This window comes from Melanerpes formicivorus, unplaced genomic scaffold (genome assembly GCF_026170545.1).
Source record: "Melanerpes formicivorus ecotype bairdi unplaced genomic scaffold, bMelFor1.0.p_v2 SCAF_1, whole genome shotgun sequence".
Lineage (NCBI taxonomy): Eukaryota > Metazoa > Chordata > Aves > Piciformes > Picidae > Melanerpes > Melanerpes formicivorus.
Window position 1 is genome coordinate 22,676,195 of NW_027142353.1, and position 18,553 is coordinate 22,694,747.

The 18,553-nt window shown below is 45.3% G+C and overlaps 1 protein-coding gene across 5 annotated transcripts in view; it reads right to left on the reverse strand.

The window, feature by feature from the left end:
- The window catches only part of CARS2 (cysteinyl-tRNA synthetase 2, mitochondrial), a 54,025-nt gene extending 44,649 nt beyond the window's left edge, over positions 1 to 9,376 (reverse strand). For 2 of the 5 annotated variants that reach the window (XR_010992794.1, XM_068170707.1), the window contains exons 1-3: positions 8,915 to 9,372; positions 8,761 to 8,811; positions 3,730 to 3,847 (exon numbers count right to left, since the gene is read on the reverse strand). Coding sequence is in view for 4 of the 5 variants with exons in the window: in XM_068170707.1 (XP_068026808.1) it covers positions 3,730 to 3,847; positions 8,761 to 8,811; positions 8,915 to 9,120 (375 nt within the window). In the remaining variant the exon portion in view is untranslated. The other 3 variants (XM_068170799.1, XM_068170761.1, XM_068170835.1) reach the window with 2 other exon arrangements.
- Between the last annotated feature and the right edge of the window lie 9,177 nt (positions 9,377 to 18,553).

Here is an 18,553-nt window from a genome sequence, read left to right on the forward strand (position 1 = left end):
AAGAAAGCAGTAAATGAACACAAATTCTTTTAAGCCAATGTGTCATTTTCCACTCTTCAAATATAAAATCTCTATAATGTTATAACAATAAAGAAAAATGTTACAATGCACATATGTTGACTTGGAACTTGATTTGGGGTTTAGGTTTTGTTTTAAGATGAAGATGTTTTGTTTTAAGATGAAGAGTTCAGTTTAAGAGAAAACTGCAAGGAAATGGATTAAGGGAATAAACCTATTTCTACAGGAGTAGTATACCAGTATTCATGTGAATGTAGTGCCCCATATTTAACTGCAAAAGTAACTGCTTACTTAAAAATTAAATAAAACTGACAGCTGTCAAATTCTCTAGCTCCAAGAAACTAGCTTAAAGCCTGCAATTGCAATCTGATCCAACACGTTCACTTATAGAATAGAATAGAATTAAGCAGGTTGGAAAAGACCTTTGAGATCATTGAGTTCAACCTATCATCCAACACTATCTAATCAACTAAACCATGGCACAAAGTGCCCCATCCAGTCTCTTCCTAAACACCTCCAGTGACGGTGACTCCACTACCTCCCTGGGCAGCCCATTCCAATGGCCAATCACTCTTTCTATGAAGAACTTCTTCCTAACATCCAGCCTAAACCTCCCCTGGTGCAGCTTGAGACTGTGTCCTCTTGTTCTGGTGCTGGATCCTGAAAACTTTGAGTTACAGAATCTAAAAACAAAACAAAAAAATCACAATGCAGAGTAAAACAAAGAATGCATTCCCAACATTTTGGGGTACAAAATGTCTTAATAAGTAAGTATATAATCAGCCAGTTAAAAAGGTCCTATTGAAATCAGCTGAGAACTGCTTACAGCCCCAGTTTTACCAAGACTTGTGCCTATACATTTACCATCAGTCCTGCATAACTCAGGAGGTCCCGGCTGACCAGAAATCGGCAAACATGACACCCATCTACAAGAAGGGCTTGAAAGAAGGACTTGGGAAACCACAGACCTGTCAGTCTGACCCTGGTGCCAGGGAAGGTCATGGAGCAGATCACCTCGAATGCTTTTTATGTAGCAAGGGCAGGGCAACCAGGTGATCAGGCCCAGCCAGCACGAGGTCGTGAAGGGCAGGTGTGAGACCCCAAGTGTTTGGGTTGTCTCCATCAGCACTGCTGAAGGTTCTGTGCGCACACAGCACTATGCACAGCTCTGGAGGAGGGAAAACAGGGGGTTCCGGGGAAACAGGAGGGTGCAGGGGACCAGAGGAAGCCGCACTGATCCTACTGCCACTCTGCTCCACTCTGGCTACTCTGCACGGCCCTGTGCCTCTCTTCCCAAAACTGCTCCATTCTGCCTGCTCTGCACGCCCCGTGCTTTGGCAACCTCAAGTGCCAGAGGGAAGCAGCAAGAGCCAGCAGCCATGTGGCACTGCCCTGCTTCTCCTTCACTCTGCTCTGCCTATTCCACCCAGCCCCACACCTCTCCGTTCCCACCACTACCTTCATGCCTAGAGGGTTCTGTGGTAGGCAGCCTGCACCACCAGCCCCACACTGTTCAGTTTCCACCGCTGCCTGTGTCCCAGAGAAAAGCCACGTGGCACAACCCTGCTTCACACTGCCAGCAGCCTAGGCAAGACCACGTGGCATGGCTTTGCACCCCCACCAAGAAACTTGGAACTGCTCCTGAGACAACATCATGATTTTTAAGCCAGGGAAATGGTGATATCCCCTCTCCTTGATATGCACTTTTTCCCCCCACTGTTTTTCCTTCCCATTTTCCCTCTGCTCCTGTCCAGTCTAATAACCCCAGTTCAACAGCTGTTTGGCATCATTTCACCTTTATTTATTCCAAGGGAATTATTTGAACCTTAGCATGACCACTCCTCACCCCCTGCTGACCAAGATTAATAGAGGGTAACTGGGTCATGACAGCAGATCCTCCTTGACAAATACGATTTCCTTGTATGACAAGGTGTTGTTCTTAGTGGACGAGAGAAAGGCCGTGAATGTTGTTTATCTGGACTTTAGTAAAGCCTTTAACACCATTTCCTACAGCATCCTCCTGCAGAAACTGGCTGCTTATGGCTTGGATGGGTGGATACTTCGCTGGATTAAAAATTGGCTGGAAGGCTGAGTGCAAAGAGTGGTGGTAAATGGAGTTAAATCCAGTTGGTGGCCAGTCACAATTTGTGATCTCCATCACTCAGTATTGAGGCCAGTTCTGTTCAGTATCTTTATCTGGATGAAGTGATTGAGTGCACCCTCAGTAAATTTGCAGACAACACTAACTTGTGTAGGAGTGTTAATCTGTTTGAAATTAGAAAGGCCCTACAAAGGGACCTGGACAGGCTGGATCAATGAGCCAAGATCAATGGGATGAGGTCTAACAAGGCCAAGCACCAGGTCTGCACTTGGGCCACAACAACCCATACAATGCTTGGGGCACAGTGGCTGGAAAGCTGCCTAGCAGAGAAGGATCTGGGTGTGCTGGTTGACAGCTGGCTGAACAAGAGCCAGCAGTGTACCCAGGAGGTCAAGATGGTCAACAGCATCCTGGCCTGAGTCAGACATACTGTCACCAGTAGGAGCAGGGAAGTGATTATGCCCCTGTACATGGCACCACTGAGGCTGCATCTCAAATACTGTGTTTAGTTTTGGGTGCCTCACTACTAGAAGGACGTTGCGGTGCCAGAGCATGTCCAGAGAAGGGCAATGAAACTGGTGAAGGGTCTAGAGGACCTGAGGGAATTTGGGGTTGTTTAGTCTTGAGAAGTGGAAGATGCCAGGAAATCTCATTGCTCTCTGCAACCACCTGAAAGGAGGCTGTAATGAGGCAGGTATTGGTCTCTTCTCTCTAGTATCACATGATAGAACAAGAGGAAAAGGCCTGAAATCGCACCAGGGAGGTTTAGACTGGAAAATAATTCTTTACTGAAAGAGCAGTCAGGCGTTGCAATAGGCTGCCCAGGGAGCTGGTGGAGTCACCATCTCTAGAGGTTTTCAGAAAATGTGTGAAGATGGCATTTCGGGACATGGTTTAATGGCCATGGTGGTAACTAGGTCAACAGCTGGATTTGATGATCTTAGAGGTCTTTCCAACAGAAACAATTCTATGATTCTATACTCTATGACAGCTTTCATTTAGATTATGAACTTCGACAAGATTGATCAAGCTTTCCAAGGTGCTGATATTGCAGACAGATGGTGCCTGGCACCTTTCAGAAACCTTGCATGTGGCAGCACTACCTGTACTGCACCTTTAATGATCAATGACACGATGCTTCTCCAGAACTCAGTCAAAAGCCTCCTGGCTGCACAGTTTTGGGTTACTTTTGGGATAAGACACCCTTCAGTGATGAGGAGTTTTTTGTTCCCCACTGGCCTCCAAGGCAGGGGTGGGGGCAGGAGCATCCTGGCTATAGGGGCTGTAATGCAGCTTCCTTGCCTCTCACCTTTACACAACTATGCACCCATTTACCCCCACTCATCCCTCGACACCCATCCCCCCAGACTCCCAGCTCTATTACAGTCACAGTAGGGGACCAGAAATCTCAGCATTTGTTATCTACTTATTAAAACAAACAAACCTCAAACGACAGAAAACACAAAACCCCAAACAACAACCAGGGGAAAACCAAACCAAACCAACCACCCACACAAATAACCAAACCACTAAACCCAAAATAATTTTCTTACACACAAAGCTGTAGAAAATACCAAAGGTATGTATCAAATACTGAAGCAAACACCTACCTCATTGGCTCTTTTGATTATCTTGTCATCTACATCTGTGATCCCCATCACCATGATAACTTCAATTCCAAAAAACTTTGTTATTATCCTTCGAATTATATCAAACCTAACATAAGAGCTGGAAAAGGAAACATAGGAGCTTTTAAACATCAGTAGGCAAGAATAAACTTAAACAAAAATAACTAATAGCACCAGCAGGCACATGGACAACACTCAAGGAAAACGCTCTTCAGTGCATTAAGCATTTTTCCAAAACCAGTTATCACCTGCACAAAAGTCAAGCAGATTTCCCTTGAACTGGCCTACCCTCTTCTGGCATTAGTGACACATTACATCAAGTTTCCTAAGCACTTTCTTTTGTTACACCTCTTTATCCAGGCACCTACGTGCATCGGAAGCTACGTGTGAGCAGCAAGACTCTCAAAGCAAACAGTACAAAGTAAGACACACAGACCATTTATTCTTAGAAGATACAAAGCCTGAGGGATGCGTTTCAACAGGTGTTCAAAAGTCACAGGGTGGATGAACAGAGAGGAAGAAAATAGGATTCAAATGAACTCTGCTTAGGGTTAAGAAACAACTACAGCTACCTGCCACAAATAAACTTACATTCATACAGCACAAGAGATTTATTTTTTTTTTATACCAAAGAGCTGCTCTGTGGGTTATTTTGGTTTACCTACACTGAAGAATTAATTCTCACAATTATTCAGGTTCTTTGTGAAAACCCAGAGTAGTTGATGCTGGTAGATTGATGTGTCTACAACCGGTACAGGACTGTGGCAGTCGTTTCTGCTGCTCACATTCTCCACCTCAAATTCTCAAAATACACTTTGACTGAGTAAACCCTAATTATTAGATGAGCTATTACAAGATGACTACAGGCCCCAAGTCTGCCTTCCAAAGTGATTAGACTCCTCAGCATGCACTGGCTTTGGAGAAAACAGAGCCCAAAAGTAGACTCACAGACCTACAGGTTCCCATTTCACCCATGGCACAAACTGCCACTTCTGTGGCCATCAGGACAAAAAAGTGCACACAAATACTAGAAACAGACATGCATCCTTCTCCTTGGCTACCAGAACCACAGAGCATTACGGCTCAGATTTATGTACGTGTAATATCTTGATGACAAAAATACTTGTTTGCACTATGCCCACGTTGAAAAAGGCTTTTTGAAAGCCTTGCTGCCAGAGGGATGGTTTTTAATGAACACCAGCTCACTGGGAGTAAGATTTGTCTAATGTGGTGACATGATTCCATAAGAATATCAACTTTGTCTTTGGACTCTGAACAGAGAAGCAATGCTAGCTTGATACTAGATTTAACAGCCCTGCAGTCATAGCTTCCAGAGCAGACACATTCCCTACTGTTCCACCTCCTCTGATCTTCCAACTGAACTGATGGAAGAAACACAGCAAGAGCCAGAGCAGATCTCCTGACACTTCAGAGAGCAGGGCCCTTATCACTTGATGACTGAAAAAAAACAAACAGCAGTCAAAATCAGGGGGTTGGCAGAGCAGGCACAAGGAAATGAATGAAACTTCATCTCATGACAAGTTTTTACTCTAATTTCCAAGCATTCAGCCAGGAACTTGGATGCTAACACCAGTGTGACCAATGCAAGTCTCAGAACTGAGGGAAAAGATGGCATAATCACAAAAAATATATATATATATATATTTATACAGAATATTTATATATTCTATATATATATGGTTGGGAGAGACCTCAAATATCTTCAACCCAGTACTGAAGGGTCAGCAGTAGACCATGTCCCTAAGTACCAGGTCTACATGCCACTCCAATGTCTGATAATCCAGTGACAAAATATTTCCTAATATTCAGGCTCAGCCATTTTCCCTGGCATAGCTTGAAACCATCGCCTCTTGTCCTGCCACTTGTCATCAAGGAGAAGAGGCTGGACCTCTCCTCACTCCAACCTCCCTTCAGGTAGTTTAGAGAGCTATAAGGCCTCAGCCTCCTCTTCTCCAGACTGAACAACACCAGCTCCCTCAGATGCTCCCATGTGATTTTGTTTCTTTCTATAGAATGTTTTGGATGTTATATTGAGGCATACAGACCTAGTTCTGAAGACACTAGAGAAAGTTGGATTATTTGAAGAAATAACAAATAACAATAAATCCTTGTGGAGAGGAATGAGGAAAGAAGAGTAATTCCATTAATTTCAAATTCTTCTTAAGGATCTCAAGGTCATTTCCATTGTTCATTTCTGCATGGTGGCTCACCACAGGTCAAGTGCAAGAAGGAAGGAAAAAAATGAATTTTAGTGATAAGACACCAAGAGTATGCCAGAGTACAATGGTATTTCACAAGGGTAGCATGGCAACAACACCCATCACTCCACCTGACTTCATGCTCTTTCCTGTCGCATCTCCTAGCCTGTTGACCCCCATAAGCATCACGCATTTCAGCTGTACCTAACAAAGCTGTACCTGGGAAAAATCAAGAACCAAGAGTGATCCACCATTCTGAACAAATCAGCTGAGCAACACACATCACCACTGACATGTGCAAGGCCACAGACACTGGGAAGGAACAGCCAGCTCTTCACCACTGAAAGGTTTAACTGATCAGAAAACAGAGAGAGAGGTCTTCAGTGCAGGCATCCTGACACACAACAGAGCTACAGGAACAACACATGAAGTTGATGAAGAGGCTGCAGAAAGAGTACATAACACATCTACTTATCAGCATGATACATGGCTCCAAAGGCAGTATTTAGCCCTAGCTATTCTTTCTGAAATCAGCAAGCCAAGAGGTCAAATCCAAGTGGGCCAAGAGGGCCAATGGCATCCTGGCCTGGATCAGGAATAGTGTGGCCAGCAGGAGCAGGGAAGTCATTCTGACCCTGTACTCAGCACTGGTTAGTCTACACTACGAGTCCTGTCTAGTTCTGGACCCCTCAATTTAAGGATATTGGTGAGAGGTCTGGAGCACAAGCCCTGTGAGGAGAGGCTGAGGGAACTGGGGTTGTTTAGCCTGGAGAAGAGGAGGCTCAGGGGAGATCTTACTGCTCTCTACAACTGCCTGAAGTGAGGTTGTAGACAGGTGGGAGTTGGTCTCTTCTGCCCAGCGGCCAGCGCCAGAACAGGAGGACACACTCTCAGGCTGCACCAGGGGAAATTTGGGCTCGGGCTGAGGAGAGAGCTCTTCACAGAAAGAGTAATTGCCCATTGGAGTGTGCTGCCCAGGGAGGTGGTGGAGTCGCCATCCCTGGAGGTGTTCAAGAAGGACTGGATGTGGTACTTGAGGCCATGGTTTAGTTAGTCATGAGGTTGGACTGGATGATCTCTGAGGTCTCTTCCAACCTTATTGATTCTATGACTATCTAAATGGCAAATCTCCTCATCAGAAAGCTTGAAATTAAGTTTTGAGAACAGAAGGGTAAAGAGAACAGGAAAAGAACAAGCAAGTCATTCCTACTTTGTGCTATAATCAGAAGAGACTGAAGACAGGAGAACTAGGAGACCCACTGACAAAAACAAACATTCAAAAACCAAAGAGAGCTGCAAGGCCAAAAGATTAAATTCCCCACCTCTGCAAACTTTGTGCTGTAGATCCACTATAACCCTTAGGATGGGAACACTTCTGCAATTTCCTCCCTTGTTATTCCATGTCAGGGAATACAAGCCCTACTGTACTAGGGAACCCCAACTGAGTGTTGAAGGAAATAAATTTAGTAGCATCTTTTTATACAGTTGCTCTTAAATGACAAATCTGAATTGTTATTTCAAGGTGAAGTATTATAATAACTGTCAATTTAAATACAAATTGCTATGATTTATTTTTTTAAATATTAAAATTCCCCTGAAGGTAGTAAGTACAAACAAAAATAATTCAGGGCATCATTTTCTTGATTTTTAAATCACCAGTAAAAAGCCAGGTTAGCTTTCTGCTAAGACTGAACAGAAGCAAAGCAGAAAGACACCACCACATACACACAACAGCGTGGCAGTGTTTAAGGAGTGGTTGCTAACAGTATTTGTACATGTTTGGCATTTTAAAACTTCCCTTTTAACAGAAAGAAGGTGTAGTTGTGCCATACTGTGACAGCTCAACACCCAGCAAAATTTAACATAACATTTTGAATGAAGTTGAAATGGGACCAGAAGCTGTAAAAATGCCTGCATTGAAAGAGTATTCAAATACACAGCATCTGATCCTCACACAGATGGGAATTGTCTGGGCAACCCATGCTTTTCCAAGGAGCCCATGCATCTTGTGCTTTATCTAAGAATAAAGAGAGACGAGCTCAAGAGCGGCTGAACTGCTGCAACTCCCCGCAGCCTCACAGGAGACCACAGGCACCTCTCAGGTCTTCTCATCAGGTGCATTGTTTTAAAACAAGAATCAGCAACCTTCTCTGGTGTAGTTAAAGTACTTTTTCAATGTTAATTGTAATAAAACTGGTTTATTATTGTCACTATCCTAATGACCTGTGAAGAAAATGCTGTACTGTTTTGGATAGGTTGTTTGGTTTGGTTTTTTAAACATGGTAAGCATGCAAAAAGGCCTTTAAGGTGCCTGGGCTTTCTAAGACTTAAGAACAGATGTGTTTATCTCTTAACTTTAAAAGAATTTTTTTCACGGGCAACCCTGAACAGCAATTCGTTGCTGCTGACACAATGAACTAAATTAGAAACAAAACTACCATTTCACATAAGCTTTCACAGGAAGCTCCACTATAGGACCCCAATTCCACCACACAAGAGGTCACATCAGGACAATATGATTTGAGGCAATTCACCCTGCCTAGCAAGAGAAGTGCTCGGGTTTAATACTTTTCTCCCCGTTATTTTGACCCTGTCCGAGACGAGCTGCACCAGCAGCCCCTCCTGATCTTCCTGAGGCCAAGAGGGGAAAATAAAACAATAAACAGAATTTTGCCCTTTGCACGGACCAGATGGCAAGGTGCTGGTGCCCTCGGAGAGGCTCCCAGCGGGGTCTCTCACCCATGCTGTGCTCACGCAGGACAGGACTTCCTCACTGAGTCGAGACGCGACTCACCTGGCATGCCCGAGGTGTGCATGGTCGTACACCGTCGGCCCGCAGCTGTACCTGCAGAGAAGGAAAACAAACGGCGCCCGTCATTCCCAGTCAGGCCGGCGGCGGCCCGGCCCCCTAGCAGACCCACGCCCACCCGTCCGCCGCAAGGCGCTACCAGGTCGCCACTCCTTCCGTGGCCAGTATGAGCGGCCCCTTGCTCCTGCTCCGGCTGTTGTACGCCACGATACCGCTGTCCCAGCCAGCCGGCGGCACCCACTCCCGCCGCCGTGCCGCGCTGCAACGCCGCCGAGCCGCCACCTTCCCCTCGCCGCGGCAGGGGCCGCGCAGCCAGGCCGCCGCTGCCACCGCTCCGCGAAGCATGGCCACAACCCCCAACCGCAGGCAGGCCGTCAGGCGGGCGGGGAACCGGCGGCTCCGCCTCTCTCCGCGGGGAGAAGGCGAGGGGGACCGGCACAACCCCCTGCGCCTGTCGCCGCTACACCCGCACCGCCTGTACCGGGAAACAGCAAGCGAGCGGGGTAGCTACAGCCGGAGCGGCAGGAAGAGGAGGTGCCTGCAGACAGGAGGCGCGGCTAAGGCGTCCCTGCTTCTCGTCGGGCAGCGGCGTGGTTTCTGCAGCCGTTCCTTCCGAGCCGGCGGACGGGCGTTCCTCGGAGCAGCCTCATGTGAGTCCGACGGACTGGGGAGTCTGGGGGTGCGGGGGTGGGGCAGTACCGCACTTGACTTCAGCCAAAATCACGCTCACTCAGCTTTGTGCCTCAGTGTAGCTGTGGCAGTGCGCGGTTATTCTTAAAAGAGTTTTCTAGTGGGGCTGTTTGTAGGAAGTGCGCGATAATTTACTGAGATGGTCTCCGCTGCGTCAAGTCGATTTGGTCAGACGGGAGTGAATCTTATTTTGTCCTGCCTTTTGGGTCAGGTAACAGCAGGCAGCCTTTTAAGACTCCGAAATAAAAACGTGATTTGACATTACCAAGCAGAACTTAATAAATCAGAGTTTCAAAATACACTTCTGCACAGCCCCCTTACTGTCACCCCTCACTCCTACCCAATCTGGATGTTTCCCAAAATGACAATAACTGCTGCTAGGTAGTGGGTGAGGAGCCCTGGGCTGTAGCCGAGGTGCCTTGGCCTGCGGACAGCTATCAAGGCCTGCTTCCTTTCCAGTGTCAGGACAAGCAAAGGACATGTGTTTTCTGAGGATGCTTTTCTCCTCTTATTGTGAGTTTACTATTTTTTTTTCCTCCCCCTTTCTTTCAGAGCATACTGAGGAAATGGAGCTTAACTACCTGTAGTGTCTTCATCCACTTTGGAAATTATGAGCTACTTAACTAGAGTGAATAACAATATATTGGAACAGACATATGGGTGCCAAAAGTATTTTTTTAACTAGCATGTTGCTTCCAAAATTAACCATAAGCAGGTACCAAGGAAAGAAGTGAGAACTGTACAAGCATATATAATATTTTCCTGGCTACTCTCCCAGTTTCTAACCAGAATACATCCTCAGCTGAATGCTTTGGGGTTCCCCCCTTGTGTTGGTCACCTTCCCTCAGGAGATTTACTCAGCCATTAGTTTCCCTGGCTCCTCTGAGCCCACATTAACTCCAGCTTTTGGCAAGGAGTGCTGCCATTTGGTCCACAGCCATTTTTAGGAAGCATGCCCTTGATACGTTCAAGTTGAGGCCTACTAGCTCCAGTTGTGCACACCCTTGCTCTTATATGAAGAGATAGTGGAACTATTGGTTCCAGCAAATGCTGTCTGCCCCACTCCCAGCTGCCTTCATCTATACAAGCCTTTAAGCAGGCTGTTGAGAGCAAAGCTCTTACAGGTCTCCCAGAACACTGTTACTTGCCTGATAAAGCATCTGCTTGGCAACTAGGAGGAAGGTAATACTGAGTGCTTGCTTCACTTTAGAGGGTATCAGATAGAAAGCCTTGCCAGTGACAAAGACTTCTCTTTTTTTGCTTAATATGCACTTTCCACAAAGTTTTCCAATTAATAGTTTTTCTTATCAATTAAGAAACCTGTTTTATGAGCTTTCTAATTTGAGACTAGTTAGGATGAAACTGAAGATAGCATCCAATAACTTCTGTAAATGTTTGCTTTATATGTTTCTCAAGAAGCTTCACAAGCCAATTATTTCAGTTTCCATGTTTTTGCCTGTTAAGAGATTTCATTAACTCTGTTGTCTCTTTGTTTTGCAGAGTGCCAAGCACTTTCACAGAGTCCAAATCAATACTAAGTTACAGTGGATGTTTTTTAGCCTTAATTCCAGGTTTAGCTATCAAGGATGAAACTGCCAACAGATCAGAAGAATGCAGGAGCTTTTTCTTTCCCCAGTGGCTTCAGAAGTGTGTGTGCTGTCCAGACTGGCCTTTAGCATGTAGTCCAGAAACCTCCATGTCCTGATATAAAACATTTTCTGAGGTTAGGAAAGGCCACAATTATTAAAAGCTTGAAATAAAAAGTTAACGTCGTTCACACTTGAAATTTGTTTACATGCAATAAAATAAATTGAATGGAACAGTGGAAAGTATTCTACAATCACTCAAAGAATATAATTTCAAGTTAAAAGTGATACTGATGAATCGGAGCCATCATTTATGTGTTTTAAAAATATCAACATTCCTGGAAGCAATCAGTCCATGGCTGTAAGCACACCTGGGCTTAGGCAACCTATAACTATCCCCCTTTCTGATACCTTTATTCCTGACCTGGGCCATGTGGAATGAGATGATATACATCTACCATCCAGGCAGAAAAGCAGCAAAGTACTTTCTGCCTGCATCAGAAGATGTAGCTCTGCCTCCACCTGGAGCAGCAGATGCCCTTAGAGGTTGCTAGCAGCTGCAGCCAAGGTACACCAAATTGATGGCAGTCCTGGTCTGTACTCCTGTTACTTCTGTGTTTTCTGCTGAATAGCTCAGAAGAGATGTGGTCTGCAGAGTGGTACCTCTCTCAGTCAAAACCCCACTGGGATGTGTCTGAGCTTCAGATAAAATGTTTGAAGACGCATATTGCCCATGTACCTAGTATTGTCAGGTCATTGGCCATTTTTTTCCCAAGAGCCATTAAGGATAAAACTTACCTTTTTCTTAAATAAAACCTGAAACTCTTAAAGAGGTGATTCCTGAACGTCTTATAATGGGTTTACGTACATTTTTCTCCTTTATCTGCATGTGCAAGAAGGCAATGTTTGCCCTGGGGGCTTGATTAAAAGGAAAGATCTGGTAGATGCACAGCTGTGTGCTCTCCACCATCAGCTCCACAACACCTCTGTAGTGGGCAGGGAGCATTCTGGGGGTGTTCTGGCTTACCTGGCTTCTCCTGTATTTTTCCAGTTTCCAGTGCCAGGATTACCTAAAACATTTGTTCACAGAGGTAAGATCAGTGGGCACATTGCAGAGCATGTTTTGTATCTAAGTGAATAAATTAAGTAAAAAAATATTTTTCCCTTTATTATCAGGAAATACATGCTTTGTAAGGTTTTACAGTTTCTCCTTATTGCTAAACATGCTGCATTGTTCTTCTAAAATGAAACCACACTCTCTTACAACTGCTGTCAGAGGAGAAAGGCTGCATTTGTTGTGTTACCAAGAGCACACTTCTAGTAACTGTGGCGCTTCTTGTCAGATTCTAGTTCAAAAACCTGGCAAGGAAGCTGACCCTAACAAAATAAGTGAGGAAAAATGTTGTAAAGACAAAACTAGAAACCAAAAGCAAAGATGAGCTAAATCTACTAGAGTGGACTGAATTTCTATTGGCACTCTGTAGTAGTCTGTAGTAACAGACACATTTTGACTTATGCTTCCAAATCCTTTTATTTTTACAAAACATAGGTTCTTATAATTTCAAGAATCTTGTTTGATTTCCAAAATGAGGGGGGGAAAAATGTCTCAGTCTTATTTACAAATGCTTGACTCAGGAATATTGTAAATGTTGAGTGGCCATTGCCCCAGATATTCACAAACTAAAGAGAATGTTTTATAAAAGAGATTCTGGGGAAATTGTAAAAGAAGTTTAATTGATGGGCATAAAGAACAAAAACTTTCCTGTTCTTATCAAAAGCCTACTAGGCTGGACACTGAGTTTGTAACATCATCTGCTTTTGTTCAGACGATGTACCTGCTCTAACGAACGCTGCTTGGTTTTCATCAGAAATATTTAGATTCACAGATTGCATTGGGTTGAAATGGACCCTCAAAAGTCATCTTGTCCAACGCCCCTGCAGTAAGCAAGGACACCTTGAGCTAGATTAGGCTGCCCAGGGCCACGTGAAGTCTCATTTTGAATGTGTCCACAGACAAGGCTGGGTAACCTGTTACAGTATTTTACCACTGTCATTGTGAAGAATTTCCTCCTTTTGTCTAACCTAAATCTGCCCTGCTCCAGTTTAAAACCATTGCTTCATGTCCTATCACTACAAGCCCATCTTAACAGTCCCTCCCCAGCCTTTCTGTAGGTTGTCTTCAGATAGTGAAATATAAGTTTTTCCTGGAGCCTTCTCTTTTCCAGGCTGAACAGTCTCAAGTCATAGAATCAATAAGGTTAGAAAAGACCTCAGAGATCATCAAGCCCAACCTATTACCTAACACCTCATAACAAAGAAACCATGGCTTCAAGTGCCACGTCCTGTCCCTTTTTGAATGCCTCCAGGGATGGTGACTGCACTACTTCCTGGGCAGCACACTCCAATGGGCAATAATTCTTTCTGTGAAGAGCTTTCTCCTCACCTCGAGCCTAAACTTCCCCTGGCACAGCTTGAGACTGTGTCCTCTTGTTCTGGTGCTGGTTGTCTGGGAGAAGGAACCAACTCCCACCTGTCTACAACCTCCTTTCATATATTCAGAGAGAGCAGTAAGGTCTCCCCGAGGCTCCTCCAGGCTAAACAATCCCAGCTCCCTCAGTCTCTCCACAGAGAGCTTGTGCTCGGAGCCTCTCCCCAGCCTCGCCCTTCTGTGGGCATGTTCAAGTGTCTCAATGTCCTTCTTAAATTGAGGGCCCCAGAACTGGACACAGTACTCAAGGTGTGGCCTAACCAGTGCCAAGTACAGGGGCAGAATGGCTTCCCTGCTCCTGCTGGACACACTGTTTCTGATACAGGCCAGGATGCCATTGGTGCTCTTGGCCACCTATGCACACTGCTGGCTCATGTTCCGCCAGTATTTCAGCCCGTCTTTGTAGGAAGGTGCTCCAGCCCTCTGATCATCTTTGTGGCCCTCCTCTGGACCCACTGCAGCAGGTCAATGTCCCTCTTATGTTGAGGTTCCCATAGCTGGACACAGTACTCCAGGTGAGGTCCCACCAAAAGCACAGTGGCATAATCGCCTCTCTCATTATGCTGGCCATACTTCTTTTGATGCAGCCCAGGATGCCATTGGCTTTCCAGGCTGCAAGCGCACACTGTTGCCTCATGTCCAGCTTCTCATCCACCAGTACCTCCAAGTACTTCTATGCAGGGCTGCTCTCAATTTCATCATCCCCCAGCTTGCGCCGATATTTAGGATTGCCCTGACCTACTTGCACCTTGCACTTTGCCTTGTTGAACTTCATAAGATTCTCCTCAGCCTACTTCTCCACCCTATCCAGGTGCCTGTGGATGGCATCCCATCCTTCAGTCTTATCACCCACACCACTCAGCTTGGTATCACCTGCAAACTTGCTGAGGGTGCACTCAATCTCACTGCATCACTGATAAAGATACAGAATGGCACTGGTCCTGTGCCACAGAAACAAGCCTGAGGGTTGTTGGTATAAATTTGGTCACAGGCCAGATTGGTGTCTTTGGAAGTGGTTTCCAACTGTTCAGGTGCATTTCTTTGGAAAATGTTACAGGAATGTGGAGTTCATGAAATAAGCTCCCCTTGATCACTCTTGACTTGATGCTGGGACAGCTCAATGTCCTTCTGCCTTGGCCTTCCACTAAAATGCACAATTACTAGTTCCAGTTGGAATTTTTCGCTCACCTTTAATATCAGTGCTGTTTCAGCTAACTAGGTGCAGCAGTTGCAAGAAAAAGATGGCAGGAATCAGAAAACAGGTGTGAAAGGAGGCAGTGAGTGCAACACCTTCAGGGCAAGAAGAGGAACAGATAAGAAGCTCAATTCACCGAAATACCCATTTTCTTAAGTAGAACTTGACTTTAGGACTGGAAAAAAAAAAGGACAGTAAGTTTTGAATGGCAGGCTTATGTTAGGTAAGTGCTTGGGGAATTCTTTGGCCTTTCTTATGGGAAGAAGTAAAAAGATCAGCTCAGCTAGATTTACTTTCCAGATTTTAGAATTCATTAATCCCACACAATTTGCTGATGTGAACAGGTATTTCTGGACCAGATATCTGTAAACATTATACACTGTCTGCTGGTCTTCATACTCAGAGGCCTCAGCTCTGCTCATCTTGCCTATCAGCCTTTTGCAGTTGTGTTTCAAAACCTTCAACCATAAGCAACATGAGTAGACTTGTAAAATTCTATTATCAACACCCAAGTAAGTACAAATTTAGCCTCATAAAGTATAAACATACAAGCAAAAGAAAAAACACCAAACCCAACCCCCAAATATACATAACTGTAAAAGATAAGGATTAAGCTATTAAATGGTGCAGAAACAGCAGTTCATTAGAGGTAACTCAACACATTCATCTGTACCTAGAGAGTGTAATGACTAGCAACCAGGAGACACTATCTTTCCTAATAAATATACAGCTGCAGTCATTACATAGTATTTCACATAGCAATATCCATCTAAGGCAGAGAAAGGAGGCAGCCAGACTTCCTTGTGCCAGCTATTCCCAGATACTCAGTATCTGCATTTGTGCAACATGGTAGGACGTTTGAGATTTTGTGTTCCTCATTAAGAATTCTGAATTTGATGAGCTGGAACAAACATTATGACTGGAATAACTATAATTAGTAGAATATTTATACATTGTATGAAGTGCATGTTCTATAATATCAAATGCATACACATAATATGTATGTTACACAGGAGTTGTGCACAAATTGTTGATCCTAATTATAAACTCCCTTAATTCCCATTGCTGTGAGTTTAGCTCTTTAGTACAGTAAAGAACTTTGGAAAACTCCAGAGATTTGAAGTCCTAAACAGGAAATATTTCTTGTAATGAAAAGAGCTTAGAAGCAGAAGGAAGAGAGTTAGAAACTCTATCCTTCATGAAGTACAGAAAATAAGACAATTAAACCCAGGCTTTTCCTTCTTTGACATACAATCATTCATTACATTTCTACTTGTGAGTGCTCTGCAAGAGTAAGGAAAAGCCCCCTAATATGAAGCATAGGGGGATCTGAAACGCCATTCAAAATCTCCAATTTCTCACCTACTGTGGTTCCGAGGCAGAGGCTAAAATAAAAAGATAGCAGAGGAGAATGAAAAGGAGAAATAGGCAATAGGCATCAACTCCACACCTTCCAAAAGTTTCCAACCCATTACCCCCCTATCCCACTTCCTAAATAAAAAATAACTGACATGCTGCTGAGCCTAGACTGGCATGCAGAGGGTAAATATTCCTGGGTACAAGTATATTTGATTGCAGTACTATACAAAGCACCAAGAATCATTTCCTAAAACTGTGAAAGGAGAACTTCAAAGCATATACCAAATGCATTCTCAGAGGAGCTCAGTCCCATCCTTTCCACAGACTTGTGCAAAGTCCAATGACTTTTTTTCCTATCACTCTGTGGCAACATGAGAGGCTAACAGAAGATGATCTAGTAGATGGCACTTTTGAAACACAGATGAAACCAAGCTCTCTATCCTCAGTATATCCAAGCCTATCAATAGTTTTGAGTAAATTACTGAAGATTAGCAGGCCACAATTACATTTGTACCTTTCTGATTTTTTTTTCTCTTTTTTTGTCTATGAGGAGGATGATAGAAGTTCTTGTTTCATAAATTAGCAGGTACTTTTACAAACTGATAGCTTATTTGTGTGTGTAATTACTACTGTGTGTAGAATGGTAGCTTTTTTGTTGTTTGGTTTTTTGGGGGTTGTTTTGTGTTTGGGTTTTTTCGGGGTTTTGTTTGGGGTTGGTTTTTTCTCCCCCCCCCCCCCCCCCCAAGAATGACTCTTTGGGGCTCATTTGAATCCTTTTCAGATGTCTCTACTGAGTCATACTTACTGACTCTGGTTCTGGTCGTTAGCCAGGGGACTGTTAACTACCTTTAATTGCTGACAGTGGCTCAGCTTCTTCAAAGCAAAGGTAAAACAGGCTTTTAAGTACCAAGGTGGTGCCAACAATTTAGAATAGGTGTTCCCAGGTTAGTAGTGCCAATACATAACTCTCTCGGTGCCACCGTAAAACCGAGGGCACAGGTCCAGAAACACTGGCTTGAAGCACTGCCTAGAAGCCGTAGTACCTGGCGCAATTTACATACATTAAAGATCTCAGGTTTTCGAAGTCTGCATCAGCAAGTACAGCAAATGAAACAGAAAATGAGGAGAAGAAAACAGCAGAGAACTTACAGTGTCTTCAGAAAATGAGCAACTGCCCTCTGAAGTCTGCCTGAAACAGAGTGGCAGGGTCGATTAAAAAATGGTAGTCTACGATATTATCTCCACTCCTCAGAAGCATTTTGGTGCTGGTTCCCACTGGAGAGATTGGTAAATAGCTGCTTGTGCTCCCCTGGAAACCCCACTCAGTCATCCAGACACCAAGCTGATGACAGCAGAAAAATAGGGTTAAGATGCTGAGGTCCTTAGTCAGGCCACCGCTCCCTCTCTTCTCTACAACAAGGAGCTGAACATTAATGCCTCAATAAGCAACGACTGTACCAGCAAGTCTGAGCGTTTAGAAACGATGAGTCAGTCTCCCCTAAATTAGGGGATTGCCAGTGACGTCTTTATTTAAAAAAAAAAAAAAAAAAAAGGAAAGAAAGAAAGAAGGGAAGGCAGAAAGCGTGCGTTGTTTTGCGTCGCTGGAGTTAGGGTAGGTTTTCCAGGTCTGCCTTCTGCCTTCCCAGTTCCTCGTTACCCGACACCGCCGATGTTGGCGCGATCGGGTGTCTGTGGGCTCAGGGGACTTCCAGAGAGGAAACGTCAGGTAAAAGAAAACACACCTCCCTGCTGAGGGACGAGCTAAAAACGCCCGCACTGACATGACTTCACTCCGCCGGCTCGGAGCCCGCCCTGCGCAGCGGAGGGCTGTGCCGCCGCCACCGCCTCCCTTCAGCGCCCGCCCCGCCTCCGCTGCCGTCGAGAGTGAGCTCAACGCGCGGGGTGGGGGTTCAGTCACACTGCTCGAGTCGGGACGGGGGTAGGGTCGAGCAGGGTGAAGAAAGGGTCGCTGTCGGCCCTATCTTCGCCCCTTCACGCACCCTGTGTGCGTGCTGCAGTTCGGCGCCCCGACGGAGGCGAAGGGGGGAAGGACGGGAGGGATTCAGACGCCTTCCTAGGCTCAAAGGAGTCTGAGGAGAGACTGATGCCCCCATGCCCTCATATCGGCGTGTAACGGACTGGCTGGCGGCAGGATAGCTGCCGAGTACGAACAGCTATGGCAGCAACTTAAGGAGAAAAAGACAAGCTGCTGCCGCCCTGACCCAGACTCGGCAAAGGTGACCGAGAACAGGGTCCTTCACCCGACGCCGTCTCGGGTCACCCTGGCGGGAAGAACTCGAGCGGCACGGCAGTTTCTTCTCACTGGAGGCGCTCAGAGGCCTCTGTGCCGGGCGCCCAGGCATGGCAGCTACTCCATACCGTGGCCTCTAGCCCACCCCGCACAAGACCCACTAATTCTTCCCTGGCCACCGCCTGCCGCAGCCCGCTGCACGGGGAACG